The sequence below is a fragment of the Bos grunniens genome, chromosome 10, assembly GCF_055505025.1.
Source record: "Bos grunniens cultivar Pamir isolate PY7600 chromosome 10, Bosgru_T2T1.0, whole genome shotgun sequence".
NCBI classification, from domain to species: domain Eukaryota; kingdom Metazoa; phylum Chordata; class Mammalia; order Artiodactyla; family Bovidae; genus Bos; species Bos grunniens.
Window position 1 is genome coordinate 75,075,383 of NC_141174.1, and position 21,946 is coordinate 75,097,328.

The window sequence follows — 21,946 nt, forward strand, 5'->3', positions numbered from 1 at the left end:
GTTGAATAAAATAAAATGCTGGTTATCATGAATTGTTAACCATGATTAAAAATTAATAACAGAATAGTGTAGAGTGGTAAATTGTACTTTCAAAATATTACCCAAAATATACCCATTCTTTTAAAGAATGGTCATGATTCTTTAAAAAAAAAAAAAATTTAAAGAGACACACAGAGCACCTTAAATTTTTTTTTTTTTTTTAAAGAATCATGACCATTCTTTAAAAGAATGGGTATATTTTGGGTACTATTTTGAAAGTACAATTTACCACTCTACACTATTCTGTTATTAATTTTTAATCATGGTTAACAATTCATGATAACCAGCATTTTATTTTATTCAACCCATTTATTAAAAAAAAAAAAAAGACAAGTTAGCTTCAGTGAAGACACTGAAACAAGTGGAAGTCAACAGGAAATTACTTTCAACATAAGGATTATTTCAGTTTGTAATATTTTGTTAAACCCCATCATTAAACACTCAATTTTAGGGGCTTCCCTGGTGGTCTAGGGGTTACGAATCTACATGCCAGTGCAGGGTACATGGCTTCAGTCCCTGGTCCAGGATGATCCCACACGCCAGCGGAGCAACTAAGCCTGTGCGCCACAACTACCGAGCCAGTGCTGCAAAGGCCATGCTCCCCAACGAGAGAAGCCACGGAAATGAGAAGCACGTGCACTGCAATGAAGAGCAGTCACCTCTCACTGCAACTGGAGAAAGCCCACGTGCAGCAACAAATATCCAGCACAGCCAAAAACAAATAAATCTTAAAAAAAAAAAAAAACTCAACTTTAGAGCAAATCATGTATGTATTTCCACTTAGTTTGAAGAAATTGAGAACTGTACTGTACAAAACCTATGCAAATTATCTAGAACCACACTCTCATTGCAAATTATCTTTGGTAAAGGACTATTTTTCTTTAAATTGCCATTCATTATGGACAAAAAAAAAAAGACCTATAAAAACATAAAATAAAAATTACTAGAAAATGAAATATACAAAACACGAATTCCAATTTTTATTGTTAGACTCAATAGACATAAACTTACTCTAACAAATTGCTAAGCAAGTTCTAAAAACTTAATTTCTGACATTATCTCCTCATAGAGGTAAGCAGGTTAATAAATAGCTCATGATCCAGCACCATCTGCATACCTCACTCTGAATGGCTCTGTTAGAGAATGTTCTAAACATTTTATTAGAAGTCAATGGGCAGTTCACTACTTAAATTTGAAAAGTATACAGAATCTCATTATACATAAATTTCCTATTTAACATACTCAGCAAAACCTTTTTCTCCTTCAAATACTGGGGCAATAAATATTAATTTAAAGTATAAAAATGATCACAAATTCTAAATTTTGCCTTGCTATGTAGACAACTATAAAAAGAATTAAATGAGTCAGTTACTTTGGTGAGGACCAACTATCATGGATAGTAAGGCATTAAGACTTCTAAATCTCAAAATTACATAAAATTGTCTATGAATGGATATTTATAAAATAATATTTATAATGTATTTTGGGACTGATGACTGAAAGACAGTAAATACAAAAAAGACATTATTTTCTGATGGATTCGTAATACTATAAGGTAAGGATAACAAAGAGTTCTCCAAATCAAAACATCAGGAAAATCTCATGCTTTACTGAGGCTGAAGGACTCATGCATTTATTCAATATGCCATATGCCAGGAAAGAGGAATGCAATGGAGAAGAAGACACTGTTCCTGCCCTCAAGGAGCTCGCAGACTTATTATCCTATTAACTACATAATAACAAGCAATATAAAACCAGGAGTGTAACTTATAGAATCAATCTTGACAGCACAACAGTACCACCTTGCCCAGTTTCTTCTGTAGGAACCTTAAGCTGTGAGTCTTCACTAGAGGAAAGAATAACAGTTGATTGCTAGTGCTAGTTGGAGAGCTATGCCATTCATTTTGGCTACTGATCCAAATACTAAAGAAGGCATTATCAAAAGCCTTTGAGTACTTAGAGCCCTCAGCTTCTACTGTTATCTTTTTCAGAGTATTGCAATTCCCAATATAAGGTTGCTCATCCCAATGTCAATTGTAACCTACAAATGAGAGGCCCCCCAAAAAAATCAACCTAAGTATGAAAACATGAACTACTCAGTAACTTAGATTTTCATTTCTGAGGTATGATACTTCATTCTTTCATTTTGAAATATGATCTATGGGCTTCTAGTCAATACTACCAGTAGTACATAGACAATAAAACGGATATTAAACATTATCAAAACTTAGGACATATTTCTAAAATATAAAGGAAAATGAAAACATAATTTGAAACAAAATTTCCTTGTTAATTTTTATGTCAGAGAACAAGTATTTTTTTATAAATTATTGCTTTCTTTTTCCCCAGCAACAAAACTCCATTTTAAAATAGATTTACTGAGGATGACAGGCACAGACTTATTGTTAAGATTCAGTGATCCAGTGGGAACCCATGAGTGTTGGAGGTTAATGCATAATGACAGATGATGCTTTGAGTGGACTTTTTTCCTCTTGTACAAACAAGTCTCTAATATAAACACTTTGTTTAAAAATAAATTAAAATAGATCTATTGAGACAAGGGTCGAAACATGAATATTAACTAACTTTAGATGGCTTCCCTGGTGGCTCAGACAGTAAAGAATCTGCCTGCAATGCCGGAGATCTGGATTTGATCCCTGGGTTGTGAAGATCACCTGGAGAAGTGAATGACAACCCAGTCCAGTTTTCTTGCCTAGAGAATTCCAGGGACAAGAGGAGCCTGGTGGCCTACAGTCCATGGGGTTGCAAAGAGTTGGACATAACTGAGCGACTAACACTTTCTTCACTTCCTTTTTTTAGATGGACTAATGTAACTAACTCAGTGCATCTTCATGTTAATTAAGCATTATTATAACGCCCTGGGGCCTCCCTTGTGGCTCAGCTGGTAAAGAATCTGCCTGCAATGCCCGAGACGCAGGTTCGATCCCTGGGTTGGGAAGATCCCCTGGAGAAGGGAAAGGCTACCCACTCCAGTCTTCTGGCCTGGAGAATTCCGTGGACTGTATAGTCCATGGGGTCGCAAAGAGTTGGATACAACTGAGCAACTTTCACTTTCATAATGTCCTAGGTACTTGAGATCATTTGTGTAAAACAGAGTGAAAAATGCATTTTTAGGCCAGATTTCTTGTTAGGAACATAGAACCTTACGTTGTTCTGGAAACATACCATTTTACGACATTTTTTAAAAAACATTTCCTTTCACGCCCACAATGTGAGGCAAAATATTGCAAAAATATACACAGAACATAAAACTTGCATTTCCTCATACCTCTTCTACTCTTATTACACATTTGCAGCTTAATAAATATTGCAGCAGAGCCAACCACTGTTGTTGGCCAGGCTTCCCTGTACTTCACCACCTCCCAGAGTTTGCCCAAACTCATGTACATTGAGTCGATGATGCCATCCAACCATCTTATCCTCTATTCTCCTCTTCTCCTCCTGCCCTCAATCCTTCCCAGCATCAGGGCCTTTTCCAGTGAGTCAGTTCTTCACATCAGGTGGCCAAAGTTTTGGAGCTTCAGCTTCAGCATCAGTCCTTCCAATGAATATTCAGGACTGATTTCCTTTAGGATGGACTGGTTTGATCTCCTTGCAGTCCAAGGGGCTCTCAGGAGTCTTCTCCAACACCACAGTTCAAAAGCATCAATTCTTGGGTGCTCAGCCTTCTTTATGATCCAACTCTCACATCCATACGTGACTACTGGAAAAACCATAGCTTTGACTAGATGGACCTTTGTTGGCAAAGTAATGTCTCCGCTTTTTAATGTGTTGTCTATGTTTGTCATAGCTTTTCTTCCAAGGAGCAAGTGCCTTCTAATTTCATGGCTGCAGTCACCATCTGCAGTGATTTTGGAGCCCAAGAAAATAAAGTCTGTCACTGTTTCCCATTGTGTCCTATCTATCTGCCATGAAGTGATGGGATCAGGTGCCATGATCTTAAGTTTTTTGAATGCTGAATTTTAAGCCAGCTTTTTTACTCTCCTCTTTCATCTTCATCAAGAGGCTCTTTATTTGCTCTAAAGAGGAAGTTTCTGCCGTTAGGGTGGTGTCATCTGCATATCTGAGGTTATTGATATTTCTCTCGGCAATCTTGATTCCAGCTTGAGGTTCATCCAGCCCAGCATTTTCCATGATGTACTCTGCCTATAAGTTAAACAAACAGGGTGACAATATACAGCCTTGATACACTCCTTTCCCAATTTGGAACCAGTCCATTGTTCCACGTCTAGTTCTAACTATTGCTTCTTGACCTGCATACAGATTTCCCAGGAGGCAGGTAAGGTGGTCTGGTATTTCCATCTCTCTTAAGAATTTTCCAGTTTGTCGTGATCACACAGTCAAAGGCTTTACTGTAGTCAGTGAAGCAGAAGTAGATGTTTTTCTGGAATTTCCTTGCTTTTCCTATGATCCAACAGGTGTTGGGAATTTGATCTCTTTAGAAAGCCTTTTCTAAATCTAGCTTCAACATCTGAAAGTTCTAGGTCCATATATTGTTAAAATCTAGCTTGAAGGATTTTGAGCACAGCCTTGCTAGCATGTGAAATGAGTGTAGTTGTGTGGCAGTTTGAACATTCTTTAGCATTGCCTTTCTTTGGGACTGGAATGAAAACTAATCTTTTCCAGTCCTGTGGCCACTGCTGACTGTTCCAAATTTGCTGGCATATTGAGTGCAGCACTTTAACAGCATCACCTTTTAGAATTTGAAATAGCTCAGCTGGAATTCCATCATCTCCACTAGGTTTGTTCGTAGTGATGCTTCCTCAGGCCAATTGACTTCACACTCCAGGATATCTGGCTCTAGGTGAGTGATCACACCATCATGGTGTGACCTTGGGTCATGAAGATCTTTTTTGTATAGTTCTTCTGTGTATTCTTGCCACCTCTTCTTTTAGGTCCATACCATTTCTGTCCTTTATTGTGTCCATCTTTGCCTAAGATGTTCCCTTGGTATCTCTAATTTTCTTGAAGAGATCTCTAGTCTTTCCCACTCTGTTGTTTCCTCTATTTCTTTGCATTGTCCACTTAAGAAGGCTTTCTTCTCTCTCTTTGCTATTCTTTGGAACTCTGCATTCAGGTGGGTATATCTTTCCTTTTCTCCTTTGCCTTTCACTTCTCTTCTTTTCTCAGCTATTTGTAAGGCCTCCTCAGAAAATCAGTTTGCCTTGTTGCATTAGCAGAGTATAATGACCAGAATACTGGTGTTAGGATTTCTCTGATGGTCCAGTGGTTAGGATTCCACCTGCCAATGCAGGGGACAGGAGTTCAATTCCTGTTCCAGGAAGATGCCATGTGCCACAGGGCAACTAGGCCTACAAACCCCAACTACTTAGCCTGAGTGCCCAAGGGCCTGTGCTCTGCAATAGAAGAAGCCACCACCTTGAGAAAAACCCAAGCACTGCAACTAGAGAGTACCCCTTGCTCAGCCACAACTAGAGAAAGTCGGTGCACAGCAAGACCCAGCACAGCCAAGAAAAGATAATAATAGTGGTGTCAGAATCACACACACTGGGTTCAAATCACTATTCTTCAATTTATTTCTTGTAAGACCTTGGACAGGTATTAACACTGTCAGCTTCAGCTTTTTCCTGGAGAAGAAATCTATCTTAACTCAGAAGTAAATGACATAATTTTTTAAATGAAATAATATCAAAACTGATGATTTTTCAACAGAGAATTAACCTCATTTAAGAAGAAACCTGTTTTCCATTTTCTATTAATTCCTAAAGCTTTGTTTGGAAATTAGCACACTGCTAAACTAGAAAAAAATAAAATAAAAAGCAGAATTTTTTACAACCATCTTGATGTAAATTAGCCACTGTGAATTATTTCTGAATATAAAAAGATGCTTAAATATTAAAAGCAAATGCTCTCAAAATAAATTTCAGATGGATTTAATTATCACAGCTCCTCGAAGTGAAACTGTACATGTGTATACAAGAGTTTTAAACTTAATACTGTTTGCTTTTTAAAAATTAACAATATGAAAAATGAATACTCTTATCCACAAAGTAAAAAGCTTTTGATAAAATAGAGGAAATTTAGGTGCCACTTTGCCAAATATTAAAGCTATCTACAAAAAGGTTCCACCTGTGAACAGATGAATGCTATCAACTGAATATCTTGCATGGATTTCTCAAGGCCATATAAAATATAATAAGGCTTAGCTATGGAGCAACAAAAATACAAAGCAGAAGACTGAAACCAGCTCTCAGTTAAAATAACAGGAAATTTTAAAAAGGAAAAAACCATGGGATTTCCGTGGTGGTCCAGTGGTTAAGGCTTCTTGCTCCCAATGCAAGGGGCCTGAGGTCAATCCCTGGTCAAGGAACTAAGATCCCACATGCACCCAGCATGGCCAAACTACTCTCCCTGCCAGGAAAAAAAAAAAACCACCCAAAACAAAAACTGAAGTTAGGGTTAAGACCTAAGTATACCTACCATTTCTTAACAACTTAATACTGCTTTTGTCTACATTTTTCTATCCTGTCTAAATACAAAAACATAAATTTTAAGAAGAAGAAAAAAGCTTTAGCCCTTGCATTTTTTCAATTAAGATACCCAGAGGTAACTTCAAATTTTCTAGTTTCGCATAGCCTTTCAGATTGACTTATTTACAATATTCGTTTGATTCTGATATCTTGGTAACTGTTACGTTCTACCTGTGATTTAAGTAGATTAAAACTTTTCAAAAGTAAGATGCACTTGAGAATCAGAAATGTTAAAAATTTGACAAATGAACACTTTAGAACTGAGTAAATACAGTAATAACATTTCCTATTAATCAATTATTGAACTTCTGCAGTTAAAGCAAGGTGCTGTGTGTGTGTTTGTGTGTGTGTGTTGTATGCTCTGCAGTTTTGTGCTCATAACTTTATACATCATTGCAGGGATTCTACAAAGTACACCAAAGCACTAATAACAAGGTTTTAATGGGGAATATCTTCCTGGTTTTCCACTTACTTCTAAAATTTCATTAAAATAATATACTGTTTTAGACAATCACAAAATAAAGTGCTTTCATAATTCCTATAATACAGCTCTCCAAATTTTCATATCTACTGCTAAGAAACACATCACTAAGAACTTAAATACATATAATGTGCATTACTCTGAGTCAACAGGCCCACCAGCTGAAGCTATGTAGCTTACATCAGGCCAAAAGGGCAAGGAGGGGGAGACTGAAATCCAGTTTTCCCTTTTCCAGTGAAGCTTGCAAAGGTGGCCATTTTAGGTCTGGCTAGTCCAAAAGCATTTATTACACAGAGGAAGAAAAAAAAAAGGCAGCTTTGATCCAAGTTTACAGCAAAATATCATCCTTCTAGGTCAGCACAAATTGCCTTAAAACATTCCTCTTATTTTAACAGCTTTAACACAGAAAAGCATGATTATATAAGACTCTTAGGTTCCCAGGCCCTCTTCCTTCTCTTCCATTCCCAGTACAGGTAATAGCAAAGCAAAGTTTATGAGAATCCCTCAGAATTGCATATCAAAACTGCAATGAGGTATCACCTCACAAGGGTCAGAATGGGCCTCATCAAAAAGTCTACAAACAATAAATGCTGGAGAGGGTGTGGAGTAAAGGGAACGCTCTTGCACTGTTGGTGGGAATGTAAATTGATACAGCCACTGTGGAAGACAGTATGGAGATTCTTTAAAAAACTACGAATAAAACCACCATATGACCCAGCAATCCCACTCCTAGGCATATACCCTGAAGAAACCAAAATTGAAAGAGACACATGTGTCCCATTGTTCATTGCAGCACTATTTACAATAGCTAGAACATGGAAGCAACCTAGATGTCCACTGACAGATGAATGGATAAAGAAGTTGTGGGACATACACAATGGAATATTACTCAGCCATAAAAAGGAACACATTTGAGTCAGTTCTGATGAGGTGGATGAACCTAGAACCTATTATACAGAGTGAAGTGAGTCAGAAAGAGAAAGATAAATATCGTATTCTAACACATATATACAGAATCTAGAAAAATGGTACTGAAGAATTTATTTACAGGGCAACAGTGGAGAAACAGGCATAGAGAATAGACTTATGAACATGGAGCGAGGGGAGGAGAGGGTGAGATGTATGGAAAAAATAATATGGAAACTTAATATTACTATATGTAAAATAGATAGCCAACAGGAATTTGCTGTATGGCCCAGGAAACTCAAACAGGGGTTCGGTATCAATTTAGAGGGGTGGAATGGGGCAGGAGATGGGAGGGAGGTTCAAAAGAGGATATATGTATATCTATGGCTGATTCATGTTGAGGTTTGACAGAAAGCAACAAAATTCTGTAAAGCAATTATCCTTCATAAAAAAATAAATTAAAAAGAAAAAATAAAAATAAACAGGCCTCTGACAGGAAAAGAAAAAGGCCTCTGATGCAAAGAATTAGTGAGGAGATAGGAGAGACTACCCAGGATAAAAGACAAGAAGTTGAAGTAATCACTCTTCCAGTCACTAATATTTAATCAAATATCTAGAGTATTCTGGACAGACTCTATAAAAGAAAGTCCTTTCTATTAAGTCTATTTCTGGATTTCAGTCCAACTTTGTAAAAGTTTGTATTACAGATATTTTCAAATATACACAAAATCAGAGAAAACAGTAAGATGAATCCTCATGTACCTTTTACTCCAATTCAACAAATCATAAGTGTTTGCCAGTCTTGTCTATCTCTCAAATTTTATTTTTTTGGTATGAGGGGAGGGTGGAGTATACTTCATTTCACCTGTTAATATGTCAATATGTATCTCTATAGATACGGGCTTTACATTACCACAGTGTCATAAATATAACTAAGGAAATTCACAATAATTCCTTAATGTTGCTTAATATTAAGTGCATGGTCATGTTTCCCTGATTTTCTCAAGTCTTTTTACAGTTGTTTGTTAACATCAAAATCCAAAAAAAGTCCACACATGTATTTGGTTGATATTCCTTTTATCTGAAACAGCCTTTCCCCCTTTCCATCAACTCCTCTTTCACCCCATTCACTTATTTGTTGAAAATTCTAATTATTCAATAAAATTTGCCACACTGGATTTAGCTGATTGCTACTTGCGGTATAAAATATTGATAATACATTATACAATTTAATCACTAACAGTGCAGTATTGAGGAGACTTGCTCTGTAACCAAAATGTTTCACACAATAATTTGTCTTTTAAAAAAATGGGGGATGCAAATTGAGCTTGGGGAAAAAAAAAACCTACCAGAGGATGCTATTAGGAAAACTAAGAACGTACCAAATCCACATGTTTTTACAAAACTATCCTTTTACTACCTTATACACGTTAGTTACAGCTCTTTATTAGCGTGTCAAAGTAAAATGGACAGTATTCAATAATCATATAATATGAAAGGTATATTTAAAAGAAAGTTAACAGTCACCTATAATTGTCAATACAGTGTAATTCACTTAGTTTTGTTTGGTGCAAAAAACTAGACTTTTTTTCAAAAGTATAAAAAAAGTGCTTGGTGCTCTGAAACGTGTTTTTATGAGGAAAAAAAAAGATAGCTTTCCAATTTTATTCTGATTCTTAGTCAAACATTATTTAACCCCAGCTCAAGAGACTGATATGACTACTAATAACACAGAATTGGTGGATCAGCAGAGTGGGCTTAATGTCCCTGTGTAATATAATGGTGCCAAGCGCAGATAAATATTTGTTAAGGCCTATCAGCATTTAAGGAAAAGACTGCCAGGCCTCATCCACTTGGTGAATGTCTACTTACCCTTCGAAGCCCACCTATAGTAGGAAAATTCTTCACATGTATATTACATTAATCCCTCTTTCCTTTTGAGCTATGGTCCCCAACTCTGGCTGAAGAGCTTTTAAATACGATGGACAAAGAATGTTGCCTGCTCTATCAGTGAACAATGGCTGTTGAGGCCATCAAGACATCAGTCATTGCAGTCACCCTCAATGGTGCACCTTGAGGGGATTCAAAGTGGAGAAAAACAGGATACTGGCCCTAGACAGCTAAGGTGCATCTCAAAGGAATGATTTCAGTAAGCCCAGAGTTTTGCATCTTCTCATACATAGAAAAGCACTAAATTTGTTAACTTGAGATGTCTAGTTTTCCTTAACAAGCAGTAATCTTTCGATGTTTCAACTATTTGTTTTTTTTGCAAAAACTCCTATATATCCTGGCTCCTCCATATACTCCTCCTTTACAACAGTCCCTCAGGGCTTATTGAGAGGCCATCTTCAGGTTGAAGTCCTCAGTAAGTCTGCCAAATAAAATATAATTCTCAACTTTAGTTTGTGCATTTTTTGCCAAATAAAATATAATTCTCCACTTTTAGGTTGTGCATTTTTTTTTTAATTGACAACATTATGCTCTGAAGATACAAAGACAATTTGATGTCCCTGTCCTTAAGAACTTTACAGCCTAACTGAAATAGGTACTATAGAAGTAGTCTGTGTAAGAAATACAGGGACTTAAAGATCTGATCTATCTGGATTTGAAATTGAATGAGACAAGGTGGCAGAAAGAGGTGACCCCATGGAGGAGGGGCTTATCTAAATTACTTTTGCCTCTCTAGCAGCTGCTGCTGCTAAGTCGCTTCAGTCGTGTCTGACTCTCTGCGACCCCATAGACGGCAGCCCACCAGGCTCCCCCATCCCTGGGATGCTCCAGGCAAGAACACTGGAGTGGGTTGCCATTTCCTTCTCCAATGCATGAAAGTGAAAAGTGAAAGTGAAGTCGCTCACCCGTGTCCGACTCTTAGCGACCCCATGGACTGCAGCCCACCAGGCTCCTCCGTCCATGGGATTCTCCAGGCAAGAGTACTGGAGTGGGGTGCCATTGCCTTCTCCCTCTAGCAGCTAACAACCATCAATAAAAATTTGGGGACAGCCAGCCTCAAAGTACACTTAGAGCTTCTTGACTCAACTGGCTTTTATTTTTACTCCACCTCAGAAACCTACTCCCAAGGCTGTACACTAGGATCACGTTAACACTGGAACTGCTCCACCTCTGAATACATTAAGCCCAACTTTCAAACATCTGATCGGTCTTTAACCCTTCTGCATCTTTCACTACCATTTTACCTGTCAAGTCCTCCAGTCTCTCAGGGTCTCAGTTCATCATTTTCCTTTACTGTATTTTTCTACTGTATTATTCTAAAATTTACTTTATTTTTCTTTTTTGATGTACACTTCTCTTCCTACATTTATCATACAGCATTTTAATTTATACAAAATTTTGTTTGTTTTCTCTATTACATCATAACTTTCCTTAGAACAGTAATGGGATTCTTTTTCTCAGTCCGGCATCCTTCACACCCAGAATAGGTCTAGCCCATAATAATTGCTCAGTAAACATTGGTGCAAGCATTCTTGTCATTTTCACCACTATTTATTTCTATGAGCTCTCCAAAGGCGGAACCTATATTTTACCTGAGTATTTAGTAAAATGGAGTTTGACCTATAATTTCTACTGGAGTGCCTCATACATATCAGAGCCCCCAGGAGCATTTGTTGAATTGGAAAAGGTTGAAATGTTATTAGAGCCTGTACAAGACATAGAAAGATATGCTCTCTGCTCTATCTTGGCATTATTATTTTAGCAATCATTTAAGTTAACCAAATAGTTATGAGACTAACGTAAAAAATGTTCATTGTGGCAGAGGCAAACGGAAAGCCACGGACAGAGAGGTGAGGACACCTGTACTTCACTCTCGGCTCTGCTACTCAGAATCTATAAATAACCATCTCTGTAACCCTTGGTTTCCTCATTTATTAAAACGGGGTTTGATGAGAATTTGATTCTTGAGCATCTGAAAGTTCCCTAACTAATATGCTATGGCTACTAAATTTTTTTTAAATTAAAAGTGATACACTTGCAGATTTCCCTAGTGCTACAGCGGATAAGAATCTGCCTGCTAATGCAGGGGACATAGGTTTGATCCTTGGTCCAAGAAGATTCCACATGCCGTAGGCAACTTGTGCTCTGCAACAAGAGAACCCACCACAGCGAGAAGTCCATAAACCACAATGAAGAGGAGTCCCCACTCACGGCACAGAAAGCCCTCAGAGCAGAATGAAGAACCAGCACAACCCAAAAGAAAAAATGATTTTTTTAAAGGTAGAATTTCTTATATAAAGAATAAAAGTGATACACTTTCAATATAAAACATTGTATATGCTTTACTGAATTGTTTAAAGGGAAATTCCTTCTCTCCACTCTGTTTTCATAACTCTCTGGAGACGTCCACTCTCAAAAGTTCCTTCTGTACATTTAAAGCATTCTTCATGCACAAGCAAGTATAGTGCTAAGATTGTTGATTTTATTTACCAGCTTGACAGTCCAGAAATTCTAATGGGACAGTGACAAAATGAAAGAGAACTATAAATACTTGGATAGCAGAAAGATAATTACTATTCAAGAGGTCAATAGTAGAAAACAATTAAAATACAGATAGAAATATTTAAAACTGTGTGTGTCACCCCTCCTTGGTTGTGTAATGTAATGTTAATAAAGGTATAGGACAAGATAATAAACTGAAGGTGGGAAGAAATGTGGGAGGCAAGGGAATTGTGGACAAAAGAGAGAATCACACCAATGTTGCAATCACTAAATTGTGATTACAATTCTAAGTGGTAAAACAAGAAACAATTCTGAAATATCTTATAAGCATATGGATAGAGTCAAGGAAGTAGTTGTTTTCCTTTATTAAATCTAGCCCAGAGACAAATGTAGATTAACACACGTCCTTGATTTTCTTGACAACAGCATTCTTTGAAGTTTGAAAGTGAAAGTGAAAGTCACTCAGTCGACTCTTTGCAACCCATGGACTACACAGTCCATGGAAATCTCCAAGCCAGAATACTAGAGTGGGTAGCTCCAGGGATCTTCCCAATCCAGGGATCAAACCCAGGTCTCCCGAATTGCAGGCGGATTCCTTACCAGCTGAGCCACCTCTAAGTCTAATAATGGCATCTGCATATTACAAGACCAAAGGTAGAGGAAGTATATTTTTAACCAGTTCCCTCCGTGGGAAATATATCACAGGATGATTGCCATCATAAGAATTTTTTTAAAAGATAGTAAGAAAAAAAATAGGTCACTGGGAAAGTAGGAAACTCATTTCCCAAGAGTACTCTAGAAAAAAGTGTGATCTAATGGCTGGACTGTTAATTTCCCTTTGATCTAGTACCAGAAACTAAACATTAAGGAATATGTTAGATAGAGGACCAAGCTTTAACTTCAATACCCACCTAAACAAGATAGATTTCACCTAGACAAGATAGATTTCACTAGACAAGTCCGCAGTTTCACCCTTATGGTTTTATCCTTACGGTGTGAAGTGATACCACTGTAGACCTTAAAGAATGGCTTATAGATAAGAAGAGCAGCCCAGACAAGGATCCTGTCTCTGCAAGGTTAATACATTACTGATATGTCTACTTTTAGAAACAACAAAAATACAATTCTATAATACATAACTTGCAAATCAACACTTAACTATAAATTGTGTATGTGTGCTCAGTCATGTCCAACTCTTTTGCAACCCCATGACCTGAAGCCTGTCAGGCTCCTCTGTCCAAAGGATTTCCCAGGCAAGAATACTGGAGTAGGTTGCCATTTCCTACTCCAGAGGATCTTCTGGACCCAGGAATAGAACCTGTGTTACCTAATAACAATTACAGGCTTTCCAAGTGGCTCAGTGATAAAGAAGCCGCCTGCCAAATAGTAGACTTGAGTTTGATCCCTGGGTCGGGCAGATCCCCTGGAGAAGGAAAAGAGAAGCCACTCCAGTATTCTTGCCTGGGAAATCCCACGGACAGAGGAGCCTAGTGGGCTACAGGCCGTGGGCTCACAAAAAGAGTCAGACAGGACTCGCGACTAAAGAACAACAAATGACAATTACAACATTAAAAAAATTAACACTGTTATAGTCTTTACCTGGCATTTTTACAACCTAAACACAGTATAAAGGGTAAAAACTAAAACTATAATTTAGAATGTGGAAGAAGAGAAAATGATCAATTATTTTAATTCCATAATGTAATTTTAATACCATGGTACATAACATAAACTCAGTCATGAAGGTGAAAATTGTTAAGTCCAGGAATTGACCTGTAAGGTCTTCATTAAAAAAAAATTAGTCAAGGACCATAAACTAGCAAATCTACCTTGTCTCCTTACATTAAAACACACTAAACAGAAATAAGGAACTAAAATCATTTTGGTTTCCTGCACCCTGTAGGTTAGAAGGAACAATATTTCCTGACACCGGAAAATAGCAAGTCAGTGGCTGAAGATGGTTTTCAAATGTGGGTAGAATATCATTTTAAGAGCTTTTAAAATTCTTAAGAGAATTTTCATTACCAGGCAGAGCTATGTTAGAACACAGCATAAAATTAAATATATAAAGCAGTACAGTATTTCTCAAATTTTCTACTTTAGTCCAAAAAATGTTATGACCTGTTTTATCTCATCACCTCTTTCTCACTAAACGCAATGGAAACCTCCAAGCCTGTTGACACAAATTGCTTTAGGAAGCTAAAGGTCTGCAGTGGTCAATACAAGTCAAAAGTGGCTCATGTGCTATTTCTGACTACAAAGGCTTAATACTCAGTACATGCCATCTAAAGTTCAAAATGAAAAAAAAAAAAAAATGTATGTGGAATCAGGCCCTAAAAGCGTCTTTAGAATTCTCCACTGGACAGGGCAGCCCACTCAGATCTACCCACCCTCACCCTGACTGAGCTTAGCTACTGGAACAACTGCCTCTGTAAAACTATAAATTCTCAAAAAGAATTTTGTGATACAATATTTGAAGTCTCTTTAGGAAAGCCAATAACTAAGATATGATCAATAACTACTCCACATAACTGACCTTAAAAGCAAACTGTCATAGTTAAGACCCCCCCAAAGCCAACTCTACATTAAATTTTACCATTTAGGATTCTCCTTCCTGAAAAATGATTAAATTATTTGATACTCAACCAAAAGATCTATTTCAAGTCTGAGACAAAAAACGAGGAAGTCAAAGCACAACCACTTTCCTTCTTGCCATATACCTTCAAACACACCAAGTTACTTACTGCAGAGATTCGCTATGCAACCATTATCCCAGAGGGTTCCTGAACATCTCAAAAAGAGGTTCCTTGGTTCCTAATGATTATTTTATAATGGAAACGTGATCTCGGTATATTTTCATCCTGGACAAACAGGTCAGTAATGGAAGTATTTTGTTATCTATGCTTCTACTCACCCTCAGTAACATCCTGGGGGTTAGATGTCCGGTCACTGGCTGGATCCAGTGCAACCGTTGCCAGGGAAGTGGTGGCTCCAGACATCTCACTCATAGGCTCACTACGGCTGGTTTCCGGCACACTTTCCCGGGAGCTAAATCTTACTCGGGAACTGGATCGAGAGCTGAGGTCCGGACTGGTGTCGGACAAACCTGGAATGTCATCGATCTTTGTTGGTGTCACCATGAACCGAACTGAAGCCATCTTGGTGGTGGTTTCTGGAGGATGCATTTTTATTTTTCTCTTCCTTTATAAGGACAAGGAAAAAAGAAAACCCCTGCAAAACCCTTCTTCCTTTGCAGGCTACTTCTGATTGCAAAAATAGAAAAGATAACTAAAAACACGAAAAACAACCTTCAGTTACCTTGATTTACACCACACGAAAAGCCACTACATATAAGAATCCTTCTACTCAAGAATTCAAGCTGTCCTAAAAAGTGCAGTACCAACAGTTGAAAAATATTAAAAAAAAAAAAAAAAAAAGACAAAACGATGCCAATCTCGTGTAACTTCGTTTCTTCAGAATGACGAGATATCTAGTTATCTCCTCTGGTCCAGGGATGTGGGCTCAGGGCCATGGTCAGAAAAGCAGGTGACGAAGCCTTTCTCGCCTCGACCCTAAGGTTTCGGCCGAGGTAGTTAGTCCTTTTTTTATCTGTAAATGTCCCACGGTTAGTTGAGCAAAGTGCGCACAAGCCCACCGTTATCAGACGAATACAGCATAAATCAGACTGCGAAACGGTGAATACCCGGCCACCTGTTGTGTATCAGGTGAATACCCCACAGGTCTGGCTGGGAGGAGGTGTGTGTAGAGCCACCCGATGTTTCTGAGGCCGATAATCCACTTGGGTCTGGTGGGAGAGGTGCGCACGCATAACGGGAAAAATAATCGCACACTCCGGCTGGAGGAGAATGAGGAGAGAAGGGTGAGCAGAGGCTGTAGGGGCAGAGCGGATTTCTGCCTTCAAGAGGCCTGCGGGGGTGGCTCGCCCGCTCTTCTGGCAGAAAGGTCCCTAGGATCTGGGAGGAGGCGGCTAGCTGATCGAGACTCCGCGGACTGCAGCTTAGGGTCGAGGCAGGTCGCTGCTAGTCAGTCCATTGAGCCCCCGACTGGCTCACTCGGTTTCTCTTACGCGTGACAGGACGAGCCACCCCTTTGCCGAAGAAGCTCTCTCCCCTACCAGAGCCCCGGCGCAAGGTCAGCTCTCGCTGTTCTTCCTTCGGGTTCTAAATGAAGAGGAGGTGGCCTCAGGCTGGCCCTGGCTGAGCTGGAGAGAGCAGCGAGGATGTGAGTAGGAGGAGGTCGCAGGTGCGGGATCTCGGCGCCAGCTGATGCGGGTGCGCGCGCAGCTGTTGTTTATGAGCCGGTAACTGTTTCAGAGCCACGGCGCGCGCAGGACGGCTGGAGCTGCCAGGGAGGGCGCCCCCTCCCTGGCCAGACGCCAGAGATGCAGTTACGTGACCTCGCCGCCCCCGGCCCCCGGCCCGGCGGGCTGGGCCCGCGCCGCCGCAGCCCCGCCCTTTCCTCCCCGCTCGTTCCTCATTCGAGGTTAACGGTCCGAAGAGAAGCCTAGGGGAGCGGTCGGAGGGCGGCACCGTCCCCACGAGCGCCTGAAAGCCCCGCCCAGTCTCTGCAGCCCGCGAGGTGGACGAGAGGGCTACGCGCATGCGCTCGCTCAGGTCGCGGCAGGGGTTGGGCCCCAGAGTCGGAGGCCCGGAGCAAGACGGGAATTGTAGTTGGGTGTGGGGGCCTCAGCTGCGTGCATTTGGAAAAACAAATGCTTTTCCTTCTAGGTCCTGCTGTCTTGCACCAACTCTAGAGGTGGAAGGATTTCAGGGAGCAGTGGAATACCCCATACTCTCAGAACCGCAAAAACCATCTCTACTGAATAACAGCATCCTGAAAATACCATTCATAATTTCTTTAAAAATCACAAACCCGACACCACCATATACCTCCAAAATGTATGGTATATATTGCATATGACCCTCATTGGAGTTTTTATGTAGTGGTATATCCCAAAGCATTGTATATTCAAATTTATACATACTTTGTGCTACATTTTCTATTTGCTGTCTTTTGGAAAAAATGCTGGTTTTTACAGGTATACACCTATCAAATATTCACATTGTACACCTTACATATATACAATTTTGTGTTTTACCTCAGTTAGACTGAAAGCTCCGTTAAAAAAACCATCTTTTAGACATGAAGATGACATTGAGATACTTTCTCTTGACTCCAGTGTTTTCTCTATTATTGCCACCATATTTTCCCTAGCATGTTTATTTAATGCATGAATAGAGGTGTTCAATAAATTTGACTCATCAATGTTTTGTTTGCAAGTTATTTCCTAGAGCTGTGATCAAGACATTTTTAATTTTTCCTAACTTTATTTATTGACATATAGTTGATTTACAATGTGCAATCTTTGCTGTACAGCAAAGTGACTCAGTCATACACATAGATATTTTTAAAAATATTTCTTTCCATTATGGTTTATCACAGGATACTGAATATAGTTCCCTGTACTATATGTAGGGCCTTGTTTATCAAAAGTCATTTAAAGTCAACAACCTGAGGCCTGACTTTGCCTGGTCCTTGCTCAGCACAAGTAAAAATGTTTATCATCCTTAATAATAGATGAGAACAGTATTGAAGACCTGAGCCAGGAAATCTCCTTTTATCACATGACACAAAGTCCACAGTCTGGTTGAAAAGATACAGGTAACAAAATGTAAACTAGATTCCTATTTAAAATGTAAATCTTCTCAAAGCTTGATTCTTTATAAAGCCTGCGATACTGATTCAGGCTCACAGTTTTCTTGCAGAAGCCAAGAAATTTAGCTCCCTGATCAGTTTTCTTTTCAGGCAGGCCTGCTGTTCAGTCTTACAGACATTCCCCTTATTAAAAAAAAAAAAAAATCCTAGATTTCTACAACATTGAATTTTGTCTCATACCACAGTGTATTTGCATTCACTTTATACTAAAAAGTCTCCCATTTCTGAGAACATCTCAGATACCTAGGAGATCTCCTAAGAAAAAAATCTTCGGTATACACACACCAATTTGAATTTTCCTTAGTCTACACCGTAGGTAGTATCGAAAATGCTAATCCTTCTTTGGCAGGTCAGGGACGCTTTTAAAGACAGAATCATAGTCTGCATTAAAAAAAAAAAGATAGGATTTGCTTGTTTTTTTAGCCACCCCACGCAGGAGCTTGCCACCCGAGGGGCAGCGGAAGCTGGGAGTCCTAACCACCAAGAATTCCCCTGAAGTTAAACACTTCCTTAGCAGAACCTTTTCCCTAGTCATTTGCAGAATTTCTAGCCTTTCTTCAAACATTAACCTCTAATAGGATAGGACAACTTTTTACAATCTCTTTAATGCTAAGAGCCTTAAGTGATGAGGCTAAGAAACCAAAAATTGCTTGACAGAAAATAAGTATCCCATTTCACCATTCTCATAAGTAATAGAACCGGAAATCATGTCTTTTACTAACTACGTATGACCCAAGTCTTTAGATTCTTTTTTTTTTTCTCTCAACAGTCAACTATTCTGAACTTTTCTGCTAGGACAGTCAGACAGCAGCATCAGTGAGAAATACATTTACCCCTTTCCAGGGCCAATCTTGATAAGTCAAATTTGGGCTGATATATGTTACAGTGGCACTAGGCAAACATTCAATTCATCGTCAAAAGTTCAGGAAGTACCGAATTGATAAGGAGAGGAAGAAGCAATCATTTCTTGAATCTTGTATTTTGCCTCATCATCCCTATGCTATGAAGAAATTGGATTACAAATTTATGGTTGCCCCATGATAGAAGCTCATGGCCTAAGAAATCTTCCAGGATTAAAAGAAAACCCTCCAAGATATTTCCAGAGGGGCAGTAAAAATGCATAAAGGCATTCCTATTCACAACGGTTGGATGAATTAAGATCCATCACTGAACTCTATCAACTTTAGAGGTGGAAGAGTACTTAGAAATGATGAGAAAAACGGAACTAAACAGGTTGACTTTCTCACAGTTATAGACGGGTGAATACTCATTTTCTGGCTTCCAATTCAACATCTTCCTCCTCCCATATAGCTGCTATTATTTTTCAAGCAACTCTTCCATTTTGAGTGAAATTTCATTTCAAGGGACAAAAAATTACTTAACTGACAACACGGGTATTTCTTACTGAGTGCTGACAGTTGCACAAGTCTTTTTCAAGCTTTCTTCCCCTACCCCAGCACCCTGCTATGACTCACAGCACAGCACGACTGCTACAGCAGTCACCCAGGTTTCTCTTCCAAGTGGTCTTGTTGTATCCCTGGGGTACTCTTCCCTCTCGTCTCCCTCGTTTTTTTTTTTTTTAAACCACTTCTTTCTTCCCACAACATACAAAATAACAGCTCTTTGAAATCATTTTAATAACCTGGCAGTGATTCAAGGTACGAAAAGATTCAAATATCTCCCCTTGGACGGGGATGCTACCATGACTGCTTCACAACAAGCATAATCAAAGGCAAAGATGAGACCGGATTCGAGGAGTAAGGGTCGGAGCAAGCTTCCAGGCTCACAGACTGAAGAGCCTGGCTGCACAAAGTCTCTTGGGGGCTGGCAGGCAGCAGAAGACACACGAAATGTTAAGACATCCTCAGAGGACGGGGCGCGGCTGCTGGGTCATGAGCACCTTGAAGCGTTTCTTGATGGTGATTCGGTGTCGAGAGTATTTGTCGTCTGGGGAGAATCGAGCAGGGTGGGCCGAGCACGTCTGTTGTCCCAAAGGATCAAGCTTCTGCTCGAGGAGGAAAGAAAGAACATAATCTCAGCACTGGAATGGTGGGAAAACCCAATCCCTGGCCTCAAAAGGGAGATGGAGGCTGGGATGGGAAGTTCAGTTCAGTCGCTCAGTCGTGTCCGACTTTTCGCGACCCCATGAACCGCAGCACGCCAGGCCTCCCTGTCCATCACCAACTGCCGGAGTCTACCCAAACCCATGTCCATGGAGTCGGTGATGCCATCCAACTATCTCATCCTGTCTTCCCCTTCTCCTCCTGCCCTCAATCTTTCCCAGCATCAGGGTCTTTTCAAATGAGTCAGCTCTTCGCATCAGGTGGCCAACGCATTAGAGTTTCAGCTTCAACATCAGGGGCCACGCAAAAACGGTAAACATGAAAACAGGAGACGCGACGGTAAGGTCTAGAAGCCACGCATTTCTGCTTCCATTAATGAATACCACGCGCGGCTTCTGGAGTTTTTAGTCCCGCCCCCGCCCAAGCAGCTAAGCAACTCACAGGCTCCTCTCGACCGCTCCTTCCAATGACATGCATCGCTAAGCTCACATCCAGCCCGTTTACCCTTCTCACCTTCAGCGTGTAGACCCGCTCTCCTTGCTCGTTGAGGTAATACTGGAGAAACATGATCACACCAAAGCAGAACGTTCCAATTCTGTCCGCAGCTGCCTCTAACTGAAAGCCTCACGTGTTGGTCAATTTCCTTCCTGTACAGCCGGAAGTCTCGCTCTGAAAGCACGCCGGGAAATGTAGTCCAGTTTATCTAGACTTTTCTCCAGCCGGACAGAAGGAGGCGCACTAGCGCAGAACTTGACCAGTTGCAACCCAGTTGCAATCTTGCAGGAGTTGTAAGACACGTGCAGTGTGCCCACTGTGGGCCTGGTACTGCTAGGGAGAGAGGGGGGTAGGGATGGATATAGATTAAACATAACTGAATACTATCCTGTTTTTATCTCAAGATGCACACCCATTTCAGAGGCAATGAGTTTCTAGTACCTGCAGAACTAAAGGCTCCAGGATCCAGAGCCTCCTTTACCTTAGGAAAGAAAGAAGATTTTCTTCCTTCCCCTATTTTACATCCGGTTCTCTCGCCCAGTTTCAAACATTGGCGGTAAAAATGCACGATGAGTATTCCATATTCTGGACGGCGAAAAGAGCGTGAAGTTATTTTACGAAACCGGTGAAGCATATTTTAGTGGTCGACCCAAGATTCGAACTCAGGTCTCTACCACAAATTCAACTCTCTGTAGTGGTGAGTAGTTAATAATAGCGTAATAAGATGCGCCTCTTAGAGGTATGGCGAATTTTTAAAAGAACGTACAAATAAATTCTCTTTATAGGATTTTGGTTTAAAGAAATGAAAATTGGAACCCAGATATCATTAACCGAGGTGATCATTGCGGTATGATTTATAATGGCGAAAAACGTTGGAAGATATATTAGCTTTATTACCAGAAAAACCTTAAAGTTTTTTTTTTTTTTTTTAAGTATAGTTTGTGTTTGCTTGTAGTTGTATAAAATATCTCAGTGAGGATCCGAATAAATCTGGTTTCCTCTGGCATAAAGAGCTCAACTTGGTTCCGGAAGGAGTGGAGGGGGACTTGCTGTGTAGTCCATTTTAAATAGTTTGACTTTTGAACGGTTCTGATGTACTACCCATTTTAAAAATTTAAATTATTTAACAAAATTTAAAACCGCAAAAATAATTTAACAAACCAACAAAAAAGACTTTTGGGTCTTGGAATTTTACTCTGAGTGGCAGTTTTTGATTAAGTGGGAAGCTTTTCAGCCCGGGGTAAGGCTGAGCCGTCTGTGGA

General features: G+C 39.7%; 2 protein-coding genes and 1 long non-coding RNA gene across 5 annotated transcripts in view; 1 reads left to right on the plus strand and 2 right to left on the minus strand.

The window, feature by feature from the left end:
* SLC12A6 (solute carrier family 12 member 6) overlaps positions 1-16,628 on the minus strand; it is an 84,893-nt gene extending 68,265 nt beyond the window's left edge. For 2 of the 3 annotated variants that reach the window (XM_086322081.1, XM_086322085.1), the window contains exon 1: positions 15,305-16,255. In XM_086322081.1, coding sequence (XP_086178207.1) covers positions 15,305-15,575 — 271 coding nt within the window. In that variant the 5' untranslated portion in view covers positions 15,576-16,255. Of the gene's footprint in view, positions 1-15,304 lie in introns of all 3 variants that reach the window. The other variant, XM_086322080.1, reaches the window with a different exon arrangement.
* Positions 16,114-17,676, plus strand: LOC147364841 (uncharacterized). The gene is made up of 2 exons (XR_015135052.1): positions 16,114-16,632; positions 17,139-17,676. It is a non-coding gene; the product is annotated as an uncharacterized LOC147364841 (long non-coding RNA).
* Positions 17,677-19,746: 2,070 nt separating this feature from the next.
* NOP10 (NOP10 ribonucleoprotein) lies at positions 19,747-20,806 on the minus strand. The gene is made up of 2 exons (XM_086322089.1): positions 20,703-20,806; positions 19,747-20,131 (listed from the first exon to the last, which is right to left on the minus strand). The coding sequence occupies exons 1-2, from the start codon at positions 20,754-20,756 to the stop codon at positions 19,991-19,993; spliced, it is 195 nt and encodes a 64-aa protein (XP_086178215.1). The 5' UTR covers positions 20,757-20,806; the 3' UTR covers positions 19,747-19,990.
* Between the last annotated feature and the right edge of the window lie 1,140 nt (positions 20,807-21,946).